Raw genomic sequence first — 19,569 nt, 5'->3', positions numbered from 1 at the left:
CTATTTTTCAGTCCTCGGTCTCCTTTCCTCGATCGCAACTCGAATAACCTTTAAAAATACATTTTAATGCAACCATGTAGAAAAATATAATTTAAAAATGTCCATGTGCACAACATAATAAATTTATGCAATTAAAACATTTAATTAAAATACAAAAAAATTTAATAACTTGTGCATGTGGTTCGCGTGGACTTTTAAATTTTCGGGGTGTTACATCTACAGCTGGTGAAAAATAAAGTACTTGAGCGGCTGGACTTTTCATCAGCTGTCGGGAACCTGAAATACAAAACAATGTAGCTACTGATTTATTTAACATATCGATTTTATTATTTTGTCAATTACCAAAATTTAGGGTAAAATAAATATTCTAAATGATACTTTGTGGACATCAACATATCAATAATAATAATTTTGCTACTTCTAGAGCATCAATGAATATCTTATAAAATTGAGTATTGACGACATATTGTGCTTCTTCATCAGCATCAGCATATTAATATTTATCTTCGTTCTCAATTAGTTACAAAAGCAAGCTGGTAACGTGTTATGAATAATAAGAGTAAGAGATGTATAAAGAGAATTCTTATGAGAAAAAGAAAAATGAGTCAATATTCATGTGTAATTTTTATTGAACTCAATATAAATATTATCACAAATCTATAATATATATTATAAAACGAGGTGCACCTCCTCGCGCCGAATCACATGCAAGTAATTTGTATTTTGAGGGAGTTTTCGCTTTTCAGGCAAAACATCGAAACTGCAGCTTTCTTCCTTTTTCTTTTTCCCAATCTTTGACTCAATTTTCTGTCTTTTTCTTACACCAACACCACTATCTAAACTGCATTCTGTCATCGTATTTATGCTCCGCCGGCGGCCACCACCTACCCCTCTGCCACTAGACTTGGTCTAAAGATACTAGAATAGGGGCTATTCTTTTGACTTTTCATCTTTGATGAAGAGGAGTTGAAGCGACAAGATTTTTTTTTCCGGGGTTTCTTCAGATCCAACAGGGAGTGAAGGTGGGTATTTTTTGGTGGTATTTTCAGGAGTTTGTTCTTTTTTGGGTAATTTGCCAGTGTCGTTTGGATGGTAGTGTCCGGCGGCGGTGGAGTGGCTAGATAATGAGCGGAGAGTATAGTGTTGGCGGTGGTGTGGTGGTGATTTTACGTTTGGCATTGAATGGCAGATCTTGGTAGCTATGGTAATGCGGACCGTGACATCGAGCAGGTACCTAATCCTCATGTGTTACCTGTTTTATTGCTGCATGTTCTTGGATTGAAGATGAGATTTTGTGGGCAGTTTCTGTCTTGTAATATTCTTTTTTTTTTTTGTATTGTTTTGTTGCCGATAGTGAAGATATACAACTTTCATTCAATGTTACTTTTTTTTTTTTTGGCCTTTTCCCTTGTGGGTGAGGAGAGGTGGGAGGGAGAGTGGTAGGCCATGATGAGAGCTCAATCCAAAACCATGTCTTTTCACTTAATTAGAGAGTTCAGTGGCCACTCTACATTTTATTGTGGAGCCACTGTCAATATGTAATATTGCCTAGTTCCTACCAAAAGCTGATGCTTGCGGCGGCTGCCCACTCTCGTTTATAAATATACACATTAAGCCAGCTTACGTTGTTGACATGAGCTGTGTAATCGATAATGACCGGATATTAGGCATTTTTGAGGTTGCACCTTCCACACAGCCTCGTCTCCTTTGGAGAGCAATGCTATTAGACTGTAATGAAAGAGGAGAGCCCAGACCCAAAATATTAGACCTATGTGGGACTGGAGAGCCCTTAAAGTGTGTCATCGAGTTTCGGTTTTACTGTGGAACCGGAGTAAAAAATAGATATATTGGTCGCGATTGCCCTGCTCGTGTCGGATTGGTCAATATCATACCCCTATATAGTTATTTCTAAAAATCAGTAAAAGAAAGGATTGTAGATTTGGTAGTCTGAGGAAATTTCTTTTCTAAAAAAACTACTCTTTTATGCAGCTTAGTATGATGTGAACATTCACTTGTCATATTTTTATCAATGATGGTTATTTGATATTTTCTAGTTTATAACTATGAATTCTTATGGGAGTCTAGTTTCAGGCTCTGATAAGCCTTGTGGCTCAAGGTTTAAGAATTAATTATTTTCCTTCACCCCACTATATCTTTAGTTTCATTATGGTTCATATACAAGAAAATCATTGAATGTTAATATGTAAGGCTTTGAAGGTTTCATTGGTATTCTTTTTTGGCTGTAATACTTTGGGAATTTGATGTCATTTTCATTTTTCTGCTGACTGGTTTTTAAGGGTCTCGCAGAGATGTTCAAATAATTAATTGTTAAACTGTTTTTTTGTCAGCTTGTAGTTTTGGTTAGTAAGAATACCAGGTAAAATAAGTGAAAGCTGGACCAACACTAAAAGTGGAAAATATTATGTAGATAGAGGTAGATAATTCAGTTTGTTTGAAGTGAATGACATTTATTGTGAACTTAATAGGGAATATATTTTTCAAATTATGACTGAGCTGTATTCTGGGGATTGCTGACATGATATGGATTATCCACCATAAGTAAAGAAAACTGTGAACTGAAACATTTGAATTTCGGGAGCTCTGTAGATTCTTGTATGATACTAATAAACTTGAAAAATGACAGAAGAAAGTATCGCACCGTCCTTGTTAGAACTAAATGCTGGAATATCTCCTTTGCTGCTTAGCGGCATTATTTGCCAGTATTTAACTCAATGAATATGCTATATTTTTCATTTTTACTATTTTACTGAAGTAATCACAGTAAAAGCGTGGAGACACTTAGAGAAAGTAATGAAACAATTTCATGGAAAATGTAAAGACGTTAAATGCTAGTGTTGAAAATTCAAATAACAGTGTAAATTCTGTGTAACAGGTGCATTTATATAAGCTTACTTTGTTTGGATCATGATTGAGGAATATGCAAACAAAGCATAGAAGGAAAGCTTCTACAAATGTAATTTTGAAAAAGATTGTTAAATCTAACCATTAATTTCACTATATTGTCGGTGCATTCAAATTGACTTGTGTTCTCAGAAGAAGGAAAATGTGAGAAATCTCGTCTTTATAATTTTATTTAATTTTATCATTGTTTCACTTTCCTTCGGGAAATCTAAATAAAGTTGATAGGTTATTATGGTTTTTCTGTATGTAATGTGTGATGCCACAATTTTATGTATAGTTCCGCGGCACATAATAACTATAATGAAAGTTATCGTATGTGAAATGAATAGTTGCTCTCAGCTTCTTAAGATCCTACAAAAGAAATTAATGAACAAAGATTCAACTTGCTTTGGGAAATCTCTTCAAAAACTTACAGAGAGCTTCTGTCATTTGTCTTTAAAGTAACTAATATAAGAAAAACCCGGTAGCAATGTTAGCAAAGAAGGAAAATGAGGACAAGAAAACAGATGATGTTATAGGTGTCTGCATATATCAAATTAATAGTTGATAGTTCATATTAGTTTATATCTTTCCATTTATAAAATATATCCACTCAACTTCCACAAGTTTCGTAAAATTTGTTTTAGTTACTATAATTTTCATTTGCTGGTAGTGACACATATCATATTGTTTTATTTTTGTTGAGGCTCCATAATTGACCTGAAATTGTGATGTGGATGTGGTTGGATGAGCGGAGGATCTGTAATGGAGGCTTATTTAATCTACTTAGCTGAAACATCATTATTATTTTGAATGGTTATTATTTTGAATGGTTAATGTGTCTTAGAACTAGCAGACGTGGCACATGCGTTGCATTTGTGCAACGAAATTCATAAATATATTTAAGGTATGTGTGATATTTATATTTTAAAATATATAATTTTTTTATAATATTTTAATCAACAAGACGAATAAATGAAAGCAGGAGGAGGGGGTTTTTCAGATATAGGTAAAAGTAAAACATTGAGTGGTTCGGAGTTTGTCATTCAAAGAGAGGTGACTGTAAGACATGGAAGGTGGGGGTATGAATGGAAATTTGGGAAAATTCATCATGACACCAAAACGGGTTTTATTCTGTACTCGGACTTAATAATATAAGTAAAAGATAGTAAAAGATGAGAAAGTTTACTTCATTTGTCGATGTTTAAGTAAAAATTTTCAAATATTTACTTCCTTTTTTAGTCCTTGTCGGGACATCATGTTGTTTTCTTCTCTAAGTGCCTCCATTCTCAACTATTCCTTTTACCTTGTGCAGGCGTTGATTGCTCTAAAAAAGGGTGCTCAACTACTTAAATATGGTCGTAAGGGAAAACCTAAATTTTATCCATTTAGACTCCCTACTGTAAGTTGACTATACTTATGCAACATAAGCACTTGTTTAATTGTGCATGTAAGGTCTTTTGGGAAAGGGTTTAACATATTAAGGAATTGTAATCTTATGTTGTAAGTCCTTGTTCGTATGTGCTTACATTGGTGGAAGTAGACAATCTCCAAAGTCATCAATTACATTAATACCTGATTACTAGCATGTTTTCTTGTTTTTACTGGTCTCCTGTGAGGAGTTTGTACTTTAAGATGCTCAGGCTTGGTGTTTTTAGGTAAAAACTGTATCTGGAAACTTTTTTCGTTTGTGTTCAAATGGTTACCCTGGTAGGAAAGGACATCCTCTGTTTCGTATCAACCATATTCAAGTATGCTAAAACATGTTGCCTATGGCTCATAGGTTTTTTGTTAAATTAAAATCTTGGTCCATTTAGTTCTTGCTCTTACAATTCTAGGATGTTTGATGCCATCTCTATTTAATATGAAAGAATGGTATGTTGTGAATAAAAATTGGACTCGATTTTAGGTTTAGAAGGGTGGAAAATATGCTTTAGTGCTATCAATAAATTAAACTCAAAACACTTGACATTATATTATTTTTTGTACCATACTACCATACTAATGAAGTGGCATGGCATTGAGTTACCTTTGGTGAAAATTTGTTTTCATTTATCATAGAACTTTATTGACTTCCAGTTATTATAATTCCTTCTCATAAATTGAAATTGTCCATGATGGAGTCATCCTCCGGAGATAGCTTGTCACCAATTAAAAAATATGGCAACAATTATATGAGTAAGAGTTCTTTTGGATGCAAAAGCTTCTAGAGTAAAACGTTTGTGAAAGCACTTTTTGTTAAAAAGGGATAATTGGACGATCACTTCAAAAGCTAAAAGCAAAAAATGTGATTTTTGGACTTCAGCTTCAGCTTTTCCTTTAAAAATTAACTTCTCTCTCTATTTTATCTAAACACATAACTGCTTCTGTGCTTTTTTAAAAATATTCTGAAAAAGTTCCAGCTGAATGAGTTTTAAGCCAAATGCTTCTGTATCCAAACTGGCTCTAGGTTAAAGTCAGTGACTGCAGAAATGATTAACTTTTGAACATTTTCTTGACTTGTGTAAGGCTGATATTTGTTTGTTTAATCTATGGTTGGATTGCTACAGTTCTTTACTCCTTTGGGTATGTGATATTCTCATATTTTTATCACCTCTCGTACCATTTTCTGTTTTTATGCATTTCTCTGAAAGCTAATTGCTGTATTTTGATTTCAACATTACAGGACGAAAAATCTTTAATTTGGATTTCTAGTAGTGGTGAAAGAAGTTTGAAGTTAGCTTCAGTATCAAGAATTATTCCTGGACAAAGAACTGTGAGATTGGCAACTAATTTCATATTTCTGATTTTCTCTATCCTAATTAATTTAGTTTTATGTTTATAACTGTGCCACCCAAAAAATAGCATTTTTTTGCACGATCGTCAGAATTCAGAAGTTTTGTACGTAAAGTCATTTTAATGGATCATAACCAACTTGATGCCAGACCGTATTCCAAAGATATTTACGACCTGACAAGGACTACTTATCCTTCTCGCTCATTTATAACAACGGAAAAAGATCCCTAGACCTGGTTAGTTAAAGGTCAAGTTTTTTTGTAGTGATTGTTTTTATATCTCCAGTGTAGGTAATTTAGCTCCGCTCTCTTCTTATATTGTTGCTAGATATGCAAGGACAAAGTTGAGGCAGAGATCTGGATAGCTGGCCTCAAGTCGTTGGTATCTTCCGGACAAGCTGGACGTTCAAAAATTGATGGATGGAATGATGGAGGCCTCTATTTTGATGTAAGTTTTGCAACCGTTTTGAGCAAATATGAATTTCTTGTTAATGCATTAAAGTGTGCTTATGAAACTTGAATATGAATATCATACTAATTGGTATTTGGGGATCAGAACTTTTACTCTGGATCAATGATAGGTGAATTTGGTACTTTCTTGGCGTCTTTAGGAGTCCAATAGGGCCCTGCCCACTTCTATGGTATGTTCTTCATTGTGCACTGCATGGAACATAAATATGCTGTAAAATTCAATTATTTATAGACTGATTCAGATATATAATATTACGCAAAATAAATCAATCACCTATGTAGGTAACTTTATCTTCAAGGGCGTGGCATTTTTACCTGGATAGATTTTGTTGATTTGTAGATACCTTTGTCTGAGATTTGGCTAAGTGCGATGGTGTCATTTCCTATCATATTCAATAGTTATGTTTCTTGTAAAATGTTCCAGGACAACAGAGATTTGCCATCAAACAGTCCAAGCAACAGTTCTGTGAATGCTGCACGAAAAGTTAGTTCATCCGAGGTTTCCATTAGTTCAAATATAAGCAGTTCTCTGAAGAGCAGTTACATAGATAATTCGATCTGTTCAGAAAGGTCACATGTGGCTTTGAATCAACCGATCATGCAAGTGAAAGGATCTAGCTCAGATGCTTTTCGCGTTAGCGTTTCTAGTGCCCCTAGTACGTCAAGTAATGGTTCTGCACCAGATGATTGTGATGCTTTAGGTGATGTGTATATATGGGGTGAAGTTATATGCGACCGTGTCATAAAGGTTGGTCCAGCAAAGAATGCTAGTTCAATTAGTACAAAAGCTGATGCTCTACTTCCCAGGCAGTTAGAGTCTAATGTTGTTCTGGATGTGCATCATATAGCTTGTGGGGTCCAGCATGCTGCCTTAGTCACTAGGCAAGGAGAGGTCTTTAGTTGGGGGGAAGAATCAGGTGGACGGCTCGGCCATGGAGTTGGGAAAGATGTTGCTCAACCTCATCTAGTGGAATCTCTGTCATTTTGCAGTGTTGATTTAGTTGCATGTGGAGAGTTTCACTCTTGTGCTGTCACAATTGGTGGTGAACTTTACACATGGGGTGATGGTACACATAAAGCTGAGCTCTTGGGTCATGGGACGGATGTCAGTCATTGGTACCAAAGCGAATTTCGGGGCCTCTCGAGGGACTTCAAGTTGCACTGGTTACTTGCGGCCCGTGGCATACAGCTTTAGTAACATCAACGGGACAGCTCTTTACATTTGGAGATGGTACTTTCGGTGTTTTGGGACATGGAAATAGAAAAAGTGTTTCGTACCCGAGGGAGGTCGAGTCTGTCTCGGGATTGAGGACAATCACTGTTGCATGTGGGGTGTGGCATACTGCTGCTGTGGTTGAGGTTATTGTAACTCAGTCCAGTGCAAGTGTTTCGTCAGGGAAACTGTTTACTTGGGGTGATGGTGATAAAAATCGCCTTGGTCATGGTGATAAGGAATCTCGGCTGAAGCCTACTTGTGTGCCTGCTCTAATCGATTATAATTTTCAGAAAATTGCCTGTGGGCATAGTTTGACCATCGGCCTAACAACGTCTGGGCGTGTTTTCACAATGGGAAGTTCTGTCTATGGTCAGCTCGGAAATCCTCAGTCAGATGGAAAGTTACCCTGTTTGGTCGAAGACAAGCTTACTGTCGAATCTGTTGAAGAATTTGCCTGTGGTGCCTTTCACGTGGCTGTATTAACATCCAAAAATGAGGTATATACATGGGGTAAGGGTGCTAATGGGAGATTGGGTCATGGGGATGTAGAAGATAGGAAAACACCGGTTCTGCTTGAAGCATTGAAGGATAGACATGTTAAATTTCTAGCTTGTGGTTCGAATTACACCGCTGCAATATGCCTTCACAAATGGATTTCAAGTGTGGAGCAATCCCAGTGCTCTGCTTGTAGACAGGCATTTGGCTTTACGAGAAAGAGGCATAATTGCTACAACTGTGGACTAATACACTGCCACGCTTGCAGTTCTAAAAAAGCTTTATGGGCAGCATTGGCACCTAATCCTGGCAAGCCATATCGGGTGTGTGATTCTTGTTGTGCGAAACTGAGTAAGGTAGCAGAAGCAGGTAGCAACAATCGAAAAAATGTTATTCCACGCCTTTCAGGTGAAAATAAGGATAGGCTGGACAAGGCGGATTTAAAGTTGGCCAAGTCGACCATGTCATCTAACTTTGATTTGATCAAGCAGTTCGATATAAAACCAGCAAAACAAGGGAAGAAAGCTGAAACATTCTCTTCAGGTCGGTCCTCTCAGGTTCCTTCTCTGTTTCAGCCTTCTCTATTTCAGTTGAGAGATGCTGTCATGTCTACATCTATTGATGTACGTCGAACAGTTCCAAAACCAATTATTGCACCCTTGAATGTTAGTTCTCGGTCTGTTTCACCCTTCTCTAGAAAAACAAGCCCTCCTAGATCAGCAACACCGGTTCCTACAACATCAGGGCTTTCTTTTTCTAAAAACATTGGTGATAGCATAAAGAAGACCAATGAAGTTCTGAATCATGAAGTGAGCAAGCTGCGTGTTCAGGTACATCGTCAAGTTTTATTTATTTCCCTTCTTTTTTTGGCTTTAATTTCTGAAACTTTTCATCATTTGTAATATTGGTTATGATGAATTTGATATAGGTGGAGAGTCTAAGAAATCGATGTGAAATGCAAGAGCAGGAGCTTCAGAAATCAGCAAAGAAGGTCCAAGAAGCAGTGGCATTAGCTGCTGAGGAATCTGCTAAATGTAAAGCTGCAAAAGAAGTGATCAAGTATCTTACGGCACAGGTTCGTTGAGCTACACGCACACATATATTGATTGAAAGAAAGCAAAAGTTGAGCTACACGCACACATATATTGATTGAAAGAGAGCAAAAATGTGTTTTAACGCTGATATTCTCTCGTTCCAGCTCAAAGATATGGCTGAGAAATTACCACCTGGGGCGTATGAACTTGTATACCTGCCGAATGGATTGGAACCAAATGGTATACTCTACCCTGGTGCAAATGGAGAAACAAATTCAAGAACCGACCAAATCAGCAGCTCCTACTTGGCTTCACATCCTAGAATTCATTCAGGTACATCAAACGGTAGGCAAATGCCCTCAGAAGTGCTTTCAGGAAATGCCATTAGAAGCAATGAAAGCAATTCCCAGGCTGGGGGAATTGGACTTTCCACCGCCAATGGGACAAATAATGGTGGTTCAAACATCAGAACTTCTAATGGTGGTGATAGTGTCCAAACTAACCGGAGCAGTGTATCCGAGGGTGTTGACACTAAAGAATTTTGGCCAAACCCAGATGGTGAAAATGGCTCAAGATCTGAGAACTCGGATGTTCTTGGCAGTGCCAGTCAAATCGAGGCTGAATGGATCGAGCAATATGAACCTGGTGTGTACATAACACTTGTAGCCGTTCGAGATGGTAATAGAGATCTCAAGCGTGTACGATTCAGGTATTTGTGATATTCCATTTCTTTCTGTAACAATCGTGTAGTCGTTTACAATATGATTGAAGGATGAGTTTGATTAATTGGTTGGACCTGAGACTGAATTCTTCAAGACATTTCTTAGAATCTTATTTGAGCAATGGTGCTGAAAATAGGTAGCCCTATGCTACATGCAAGTAACACTCCCTGTATACCCCGTCCCTTGGATAGGGTGGGAAGGCCTGGTGGTACTGGGGTGAACCCCTCGCCCCTCCACTCGGTCGTCCCTTCTTGTCGAATCATGTGTCATGTTTTGTCTGCCAAACAATCGATTTTCAAAAAACGCAATGAAGCACAAGACTTAACTTTAATGCTTTTTCCATGTTGTCGGAGAAGATTCGGGGAGCATCAGGCGGAGACCTGGTGGTCAGAGAACCGGGAAAAAGTTTACGAGAGGTACAACGTTTGTGGGACCGACAAGTCATCTACCCGAACATCAGAACAGCCCCTTTCGCCATCTTCACGAATATAGGTAAAAAGACGAGCTAAAAATTATCCTTCTGAGCTTCATGTAGTAGTTTTTCATGAGCAATGTGACGCAACAAACACCCATTTTTTTATATATTTGTTCTCTATTTTTTAGCTTCTTACTTTGTACTTCTATTCTCCCCTCTATTTCACGTTGATCGCCGATTGCTGGCTTTTGATCTTACAATATGGTGTATATATTTGTTATAAGTTGTAACACGTTTGTTCTGTTTCGTCTTGGAGGTCCACATCCGTGTCGCAATCAACTCCTCGTGGCTCGTTTATGTATTATGTGCATAAAAATAAATAAATTAATAGAAAATTCTAATCGGAAGATGACCGGACTTGAACCGTACACTGGTCTAGTCCGAATCAAGTCTGAAAACTGTTTTTTATGGACAGAATCGTCGGATCGGTCTAGAAATGATGAACCTGTTAAAAACTGGTACGGTTGAAAATTAATATTCAAAATAGGTGTATTGAATATTTGAATGTTAAAAATAAGAGTTGTAAAAATTAGAAATTTGTGTGAGATGATGAAAGTAATGATGTAATTTATTTTTTGGATTATTACCAAAAAAATTTTATAAATAGTGTCACCATCTGTGAAGAAATTTACAATTGAGTTGAAGAAAAATATTATAAAGTGTGTAGTTTGATAATTTGGAGAGTTTGATTTTTTTATTTTTTATTTTTTCATAACACGTTATCAGCACGAAGTTCTAAAAGTCTTACATATTTTTCCAAGCTCCAAAACAGAAGAAAAAGATAAAAAAAAAAGTAATAATATTTATTTTAGTGTTTATTTATTTATTTTGTATATATTTAATATATAATATATTGTTATTATATAATAAAGATAAGAAATAATAAAATTTTTCAAAAAACTTGTTATAAATCTTGGGAGGATGTTAAGACGACATCTCACACTCCTGATAAGGGATACGATAAATATAAAAGCCTATAAAGTTTTTAAACAAAATACTTTATGACACCTCATTATAATAATGTGATATGATATACATAATTATTTAAACATGACTAATATTATATACATCATATTATTATCATAAAATTATACAAATACATACATTTTTTTGTACACCAACGGTCATGAACGGTAACAAAACAGCTAGTTTTTGTCCTATAAATATGATTTCACAAACACATTCAATCACTCCAACTTTCTCTTCTTCTCTAAAAATTATTCTTCATCAAATTTTCGAAGAAAAAAAAGTAGATGTATTTCTCAAGGTTATTTTTAATTATTTTGGTTATAATACTCACGAATCTTGTATTTATCGGAGAATATCCTCCTCTTGTGTTTTCTTTATTTTTACGAATGCTTGTACTTGTTATTTAATTATTACTTTGTATGGCAATATTCATTAAGTAATAAAATGCATCATAATTTTTTTTAGTACCACCATGTCAAACTTGGCAAAGCTCGAATTCATTGCTTTTGATATTACGAGAAAAAATTATATGTCATGGACTCTTAATGTAGAAATACATCTTGAGTCATTGGGTCTAAATGAGACCATAAAAGAAAATGACATATCCACATAACAAGAAAAGGCAAAAGTCATGATATTTTTACGTCGACATCTCGACGAGAGATTAAAATGTGAATATCTAATTGAAAAAGATCTCATGGATTTGTGGAAGAGATTAAAAGAAAGATTCGAACATATAAGGGAAGTTATACTTCCGACCGCATGGGATGAATGGAATACATTGAGATTCCAAGATTTTAAGAAAGTCAGTGATTATAACTCGGCGATGTATCGAATAATCTCACAATTGAAATTTTGTTGGCACGAGATTACTGAATTGGAAATGCTTGAAAAAACATTTTCCACTTTTAACGCATCGAATATAACTTTACAACAACAATATAAAGTGCGTGGATTTTCGAGATATTTTGAACTTATCATCTGCCTCCCTGTGGCGGAAAAGAATAACGAGCTGTTAATGAGAAATCATCAAGCACGACCCACTGGTTCAACGGCATTTCCTGAAGTAAATGTCGTAAACAAAAATGAATTTAAATCTGAAAATCAAAATCAAAATCAAAATTATAGACAAGATTTTAGTCGAGAATGAAATCGAGGTCGTAGATGTGGACGTGGACGTGGACGTGGAAGTGGAAGTGGTCGTAGTCGTGGACGCGGTCGTGGTTTTGAAAATAATCAAGATAGTTACGTCGACGTGGAAGTGGAAGTGGTCGTAGTCGTGGAAGCGGTCGTGGTTTTGAAAATAATCAAGATAGTTACTTCTATACCTCATCTCAAAAGAGCGTCCCAAACCATCCACTGGAAAAACATCATGAGAATATGAGTGTTAATGAGAATCACTCAAAAAGATTTGAAAGTTCATGTTTTAGATGTGGTACTCCAGGACATTGGTTCCGTATTTGTCGAGTCCATGAGCACCTTTGTAAACTTTATAAAGAATCAATAAAGGAGAAAGAAAATGAGACCAACTTCACTGAACACAGTGAACCTTTGAGTGATTCAACTCATTTTGATGTTGGAGATTTTGTGATTGATTTCTCGGACAATGATCAATTTGCTGGTGGAATAGATATGTAAAATATTTTATTTTTTTCATGTACTTGTATGATAATATTTTATCGTGTGTATTGTATTGTATTTTATTTTTATAAATGTATTGTCAGTAATTTTATTTCATTGCATAATTTTTTTTGTAGTTCAAATATAGAAAATGCTATGAACAAAGCTGAAGTTTGCATACCTGATAGTGGTACAACGCACACTATCCTCCGAGGTAAAAGATATTTCTTAGAACTAAAATCAACAAAAATAATGGTAAATACAATGTCAGGTCCTGTAGACTTGATTAAAGGTTGTGGTAAAGCACAATTTTTGTTACCTAATGGTACAAAATTTTTGATCAATGATGCTTTGTATCCACCACAATCGAAAAGAAATTTGTTGAGTTTTAATGATATATATTCTCATGGGTATGATACTCAAACAATGAATGAAGGGAATGAGAAACATATGTGTCTTACCACATATAAATCAGGAAAGAAATATGTGATTGAAAAACTAGCAATGCTCCCTACTGGATTGCATTATACACATATAAGTCCCATTAAATCAAACATGGTGGTTGATAATTCTTCAATATTAACCAATTGACTTGATCGATTAGGACATCTTGGTTCAACAATGATGCGAAGAATTATAGAAAATACACATGGTCATCCGCTGAAAGACCAGAAGATCTTTCAGAATAATAAGTTTCAATGTAAAGCATGTTCTCTTGGAAAACTTATTATAAGACCATCACAGCCAAAATCCAAACTGAATCACCAATGTTTCTTAAACATATTCAGAGTGATATTTGTGGACCAATTCATCCACCATGTGGACCATTTAGATACTTTATAGTATTGATTGATGCCTCTGGCAGATGGTCACATGTATGTTTATTGTCAACTCAAAATGTTGTATTTGCAAGATTACTTGCTTAAATAATAAAATCGAGGAATCAATTTTCCGATTATACAATCAAAAAAATTAGACTTGATAATGCTGATGAATTCATTTCCTAGACTTTCAATGATTATTGTATGTCTATGAGAATCACTGTTGAGCATTCTGTTGCTCATGTGCATACACAGAATGGATTGGCTGAATCATTGATTAAACGTCTGCAACTGATTGCTAGACCAATGATTATAAAAACAAAGCTACCTATTTCTATATGGAGACATGCAATTTTACATGCTGCTGTATTAATTCGCATCAGACCAAGTGCATATAATAAATACTCCCTATTGAAGCTTGCATTTGGTAAAGAACCAGACATTTCTCATCTGAGAATTTTTGGATGTATAGTGTATGTGCCTATTGCAGCACCTCAACGAAAGAAAATGAGACATCAAAGAAAGATTGGAATTTATATCGGTTATGATAGTCCATCAATCATTCGATATCTTGAACCTCAGACAAGCGACGTGTTCACATCACGTTTTGCTGATTATCATTTTAATGAGGAAATCTTCTCAATATTAGGGAGAGAAAATAAACATACCGAAAAAGAAATTACATGGTATGTATCATCATTGTTACATCTGGATCCAAGAACAAAACAATGTGAAAAAGATGTACAGCAAATTGTGCACTTGCAAAGAATATCAAATCAAATACCAGATGCATTTACAGATGCAAAAGGGGTAACTAAATCATATATACATGCTCTAAATGCTCCTGCTCGAATTGAAATTCCAAAGAAACAAATTGAAAAAACTCACGATGTCGTAAAATGCCTGAAGCGTGGAAGGCCAGTCGGTTCCAAGGATAAAAATCCTCAAAAAAAAAAATTCATAGAGAAACACGGTGATCACAAAATAGATAATGATGTTCCTGAAGAAACACATGATGATCACAAAATAGAGAATAACGTTCCTGAAGAAACACATGATGATGAAAATGTTCTGTCAGAACCACAAACTGACGAGAATCGTGAAATCTCTATCAATTATATTAATACTGGAAAAATATGGAACCGAAAAGATATAAAGAAATTGATGATATTTTTTCTTATAATGTGGCAATCGACGTCATAAATGATAATGAAGATCATGAACCAAAATCTTTTGGTGAATGTAAAAATCGGCAGGATTGGATAAAGTGGAAAGATGCCATCCAGGTTTAATTGGATTCACTAAATAAACGTAATGTTTTTGGACCTATAGTCATTACACCTGAAGGTGTAAAACCTGTTGGATACAAATGGGTTTTTATTCGAAAGCGAAATGAGAAAAATGAAATAGTAAGACATAAAAGCTCGACTTGTTGCAAAAAGTTTTTCTCAAAAGTCTGAAATTGATTATGAAGAAACGTATTCTCCCGTGATGGATGCAATTACGTTTCGGTATTTGATTGGCTTGGCGGTATCTGAAAATTTAGAAACGCGTCTTATGGATGTTGTTACAGCTTACTTATATGGATCACTTGATAGTAATATATATATGAAAATATATGAAGGATTTAAGATGCCTGAAGCACAAAGTTCAAAACCCAGAGAATGTTATTTTGTGAAATTACAAAGATCATTATATGAGTTAAAGCAATCCGGCCGAATGTGGTATAATCGGCTAAGTGATCACTTGATGAAAAAAGACATATGTAAATAATTTAATATGCCCTTGTGTTTTCATTAAGAAAACAACATCCGGATGTGTAATTATTGCTGTATATGTTGATGATTTAAACATCAATGGAACAAATAAGGAAATTCAAGAAGTTGTGTCATACTTGAATGAAGAATTTAAAATGAAGGATCTTGGAAAAACCAAGTATTGTCTGGATTTACAAATTGAACAAAAAGAATGTGGAATATTTGTCCACCAGACAAATTATACAGAAAAGATCCTTAAACGTTTTAATATAGATAAATCAAATACTTTAAGTACTCCAATGGTTGTTAGATCATTAAACATAAAAAAGGATCAATTCCGTTCATGTGAAGATGATGAAGATATTCTTGGTCCAGAAGTACCATATCTAAGTGCTATCGGTGTCCTTATGTATCTTACAAATTGTACAAAGCCTGATATATCTTCTGACGTAAATTTATTGGCAAGATTTAGCACATATCCAACAAAAGAGACACTAGAACAGAATTAAACATATATTCCGTTATCTACGAGGAACGACAGACTTAGGACTTTTGTATTCAAAAAATGCTAATTCAAGTATAATTGGTTATGCCGATGCTGGATACTTATCTGATCCACACAAGGCACGTTCTCAAACTGGATATGTATTTACTCGTGGCGGCACTGCAATTTCTTGGCGTTCAAAGAAACAAACACTCATAACAACTTTATCAAATTATTCCGAGATTATTGTACTACATGAAGCAAGCCGTGAATGTGTGTGATTAAAATCAATGACCCAACATATCCAAATCTCATGTGGATTATCATTTGACGAGAAGCCTGTGATACTATATGAAGATAATGCAGCATGTGTTGCTCAAATGAAAGAAGGATACATAAAAAGTGACAGAACTAAACATATTCCTTCTAAGTTCATCGCATTCACCAAAGAGCTTGAGAAGAATAAATATATTGATGTTCGTCACATTCAATCAAGTAAAAACTCACCAGATCTCTTCACAAAGGCACTTCCTACGACAATATTCAGAAAACACATATATAATATTGGGATGCGCAATCTACGAAATTTGTGAAGAATTCTTCGTGTCAACATGAGAGGGAGTTTACGTGACTGCACTCTTTTTCCTTTACTATGGTTTTTATCCCAATGGATTTTTCCTAGTAAGGTTTTTAACGAGACAGTATAAAAACATGTAATGAAGACAATCATTATGATCATCATAACAAGGGGGAGTGTTGAAAATTAATATTCAAAATAGGTGTATTGAATGTTGAATATTTGAATGTTGAAAATAAGAGTTGTAAAAATTAAAAATTTGTGTGTGATGATGAAGGTAATGATGTAATTTATTTTTTGGATTATAACCAAAGAAATTCTATAAATAGCCTCACCATTTGAACCATTTTTCATCGGTTCGTTTATAAAAACATTGGGTTAACCTTCTAAATATGAATTATTATAAAAAATACAGCTAGTTATATTTCGTTCTACATTGTTATATTGTTATTAGAGGTGTTCAAACTTCGAATAAAACCAAAATCAAAACGAAAAAACTAAACATTGAACCGAAAGCTAAATTTTGTAATTTAGATATAAATATTACAGCTGAAGTTTATTTGAATCATTTTCGGATTATATATGTCAAAATCGAATTGACTGTAAAAACAGAAATTCAATTAAATTAAGAATTTTACTTATATTATATATTTTTTGAGATGATATTTAGTGAAAAGAATCATTTTGAATAATTTTTAGTTGATTGTAGTTTATTTAATTCATTTTAACTTTATATTTAAATTTTTTAATAAAAAATAATGTAAAAAGATATTATATTATATTTTACAATATATTTATATTATTAATTTAAATAATCGTACCAAAATCGAATTAACAGATCGAATTAACCAAATCGTTTTGGTAAAAAACTAAACCGAAGGAAAATAGTTAAGATATCAGATTATATATTTTTAAAACCGAAAAACTGAAATAAAAATTGAAAATTGAATCGAACGATGAGCACCTCTATTTCTTACTCCTTCGAAACTTTTAACCTCGACTTGAACCAAAATGAAATGAAATGTAACTTTGGGAAGCTCTTTAAGTTTTTTTTATACATAATTTATTATTAAAAGAAATTTCGTTATCGAGATTTAGGGTGGAAAAAAATACCGAATTTTCGTTATATCGAGATTACCGTATCGAAACAATACCGAATTTTCGGGATACCGAAGATTTCGATACGGTACAGTAACAATATCGAATTTTTCGGTACAGTAACGGTATGCAATTTGAAAATTTCGGTAAATAACCGAATACCGAAATTGTATAGTATATCGAAAATTTCGGTACGATATCGGTATGAATTTTTTCTTATACCGTAATTTTCGGTACGGTATACAATATATAATTTTTGATACAGTACAGTACGGTATATCACCTCTTAAATAAATGTTAAAACTCTAAATGCAGATTAAAAAAAAAAAAGAATTATAAATATATTGAGAAGAAAAATATGTATATCAATGTTCAACCTAATTATAATTTCTCGAAATTATACAATTTCAGTTAAGATAAAAGAATATAGGAGGGTGTAACAAGATCCGATATGTTCAAAATTTGAAAGAACTCATTCTCGTTATGATCCGTTTAGCCAAAGTTTAACGGGTTAGACAAACTAATATTTTTATATTATATTTCAGCATCTTTATTTTTAATTAATACAATCATAACAAAAAATATTCAAATTAAGACTTCTGTTACAAAATTTTAAAAGATCCCAAATGATAAAAGAGGTACAGTCAGGATATAGACTATAAATTCAACGCTTGTTGGGATGCAACTCAACTTTATTATTATTATTTTTTTTTTCAGTTTGTGTTATTAATTTTATTTTATTTTAGATTTTCTTTTATCTTTGGATTATTTTTTGGCGATTTACTGTGCATGTAGGGAAAATATTAAAGTGTATCTACGTTATTTCGAGAGATCTTGCATTGTTGGACAAATGAATCGTAATGATCGATATAGTCAGGAAAGTGTTTGATATTCATGTTTTTATTATTTTTATTTCTCTTGGCATTGAACTGAGAACAATGTAATTTTTAAAAGTGTGAGAGTTGGTGGTGATGTGAATTTCATATCACAACACTTAGTAGCACTTTTAATTGGGATGCGACCAGTCTTTTGAGGCACCACACTTGTGTTTACTTGATACACCGATTAGTTTGCTAGATTTTTTATCACTCGGGAAATTGTTTCATGCCTATAATTGAAATAGACGAGTTGTAATTGTGATAAAAGATATTTAGACATGAACTAGTCTTGCACTAATATTTTGATACATCATCTATGCACAATGATCATACTTATACAAAATGACTATGACTTTGTGAGAGGTGAAAAAATTGGGGGAAAAAAATAGAAATAACCTAGAACTTTTCTGATTAGCCTTCGAAACGAAAATATGAACGATTGTGACTTAAGGATGATTTAGGCGAAAATAAACTGTTTGAGCATTTTAAGCCTACCTGATGCATCATTCTTATGTTTAGTGTGACCTTTTTTTATCCCACAAGTAGACCTTATTATTAATTTCTTAAAACACTGCATCGATTAGCTATTTTATTTTATACACTATGTTCCTATTCGAACTTTGAAAGAAATAAATCTTTCGAGCGCTTGAAAATTTTCAAAAAAACTCCAATGTATTGAAAATAAATATTTGAAAGAGTTCGTGAATTACTTATGAATGAAAAGAAGTGGATTTATGAAAGGAAAAAAAATGTGTCGTGTCAAGAATGTCTAAAAGAAATTCAAGAGTGTTAGGAAAAAAGTTGAAGTTGGGGAATGAGAGAATAAAATTTTTAAAGATGATGAAATTCAATAATTGGTGGAGAATTAGAGCTGAGTGAGTGCACTACATGAGATATTTGTTTATTTACTCCCTTTTTTATTTTAATACCTTTTATTGTAGTTGTGAGCAGTTGCCTTACATTATAAGTTTGAAAAGACTTATTGACTGAGTCATAATCATTCAACATCTAATAGAGATAGGTATAAAAGTCGAGAATATAGGACGTTTCCGGGGAAAATGATGAATAAACATGAGGGTTCTTTGAATCTAATAAACGTATGATGAGTGTGAATTCTAATTTTCACACTACACGTCTCATTTTGTTGATATTTTTTGAGTAGTGTGTGAGTCTTGAATTGTAACGGGAATAAATCTTTTGATTTTCGAAGTATGATCTTTTGACAGGTGCGACGAGATTTGGTAGATTGAGAGATTTTGATTGTCCCACTTTGTGTT

General features: G+C 34.0%; 1 protein-coding gene and 1 long non-coding RNA gene across 2 annotated transcripts in view; one reads left to right on the top strand and one right to left on the bottom strand.

The window, feature by feature from the left end:
- LOC140964101 (uncharacterized) overlaps positions 1-19,569 on the bottom strand; it is a 48,228-nt gene that overhangs the window by 21,261 nt on the left and 7,398 nt on the right. The gene's annotated exons all lie outside the window — the stretch shown is intronic.
- LOC140964408 (PH, RCC1 and FYVE domains-containing protein 1-like) lies at positions 703-10,219 on the top strand. The gene is given in 10 exon segments (XM_073424170.1): positions 703-1,230; positions 4,217-4,303; positions 5,567-5,656; positions 5,826-5,912; positions 6,004-6,123; positions 6,571-7,261; positions 7,264-8,687; positions 8,786-8,932; positions 9,056-9,600; positions 9,970-10,219. Coding segments are annotated over 10 exon segments (3,375 nt in total). The 5' UTR covers positions 703-1,182; the 3' UTR covers positions 10,106-10,219.

This window comes from Primulina huaijiensis, chromosome 18, assembly GCF_012295235.1.
Source record: "Primulina huaijiensis isolate GDHJ02 chromosome 18, ASM1229523v2, whole genome shotgun sequence".
NCBI classification, from domain to species: domain Eukaryota; kingdom Viridiplantae; phylum Streptophyta; class Magnoliopsida; order Lamiales; family Gesneriaceae; genus Primulina; species Primulina huaijiensis.
This window is presented reverse-complemented; position numbering and strand designations above follow the sequence as displayed.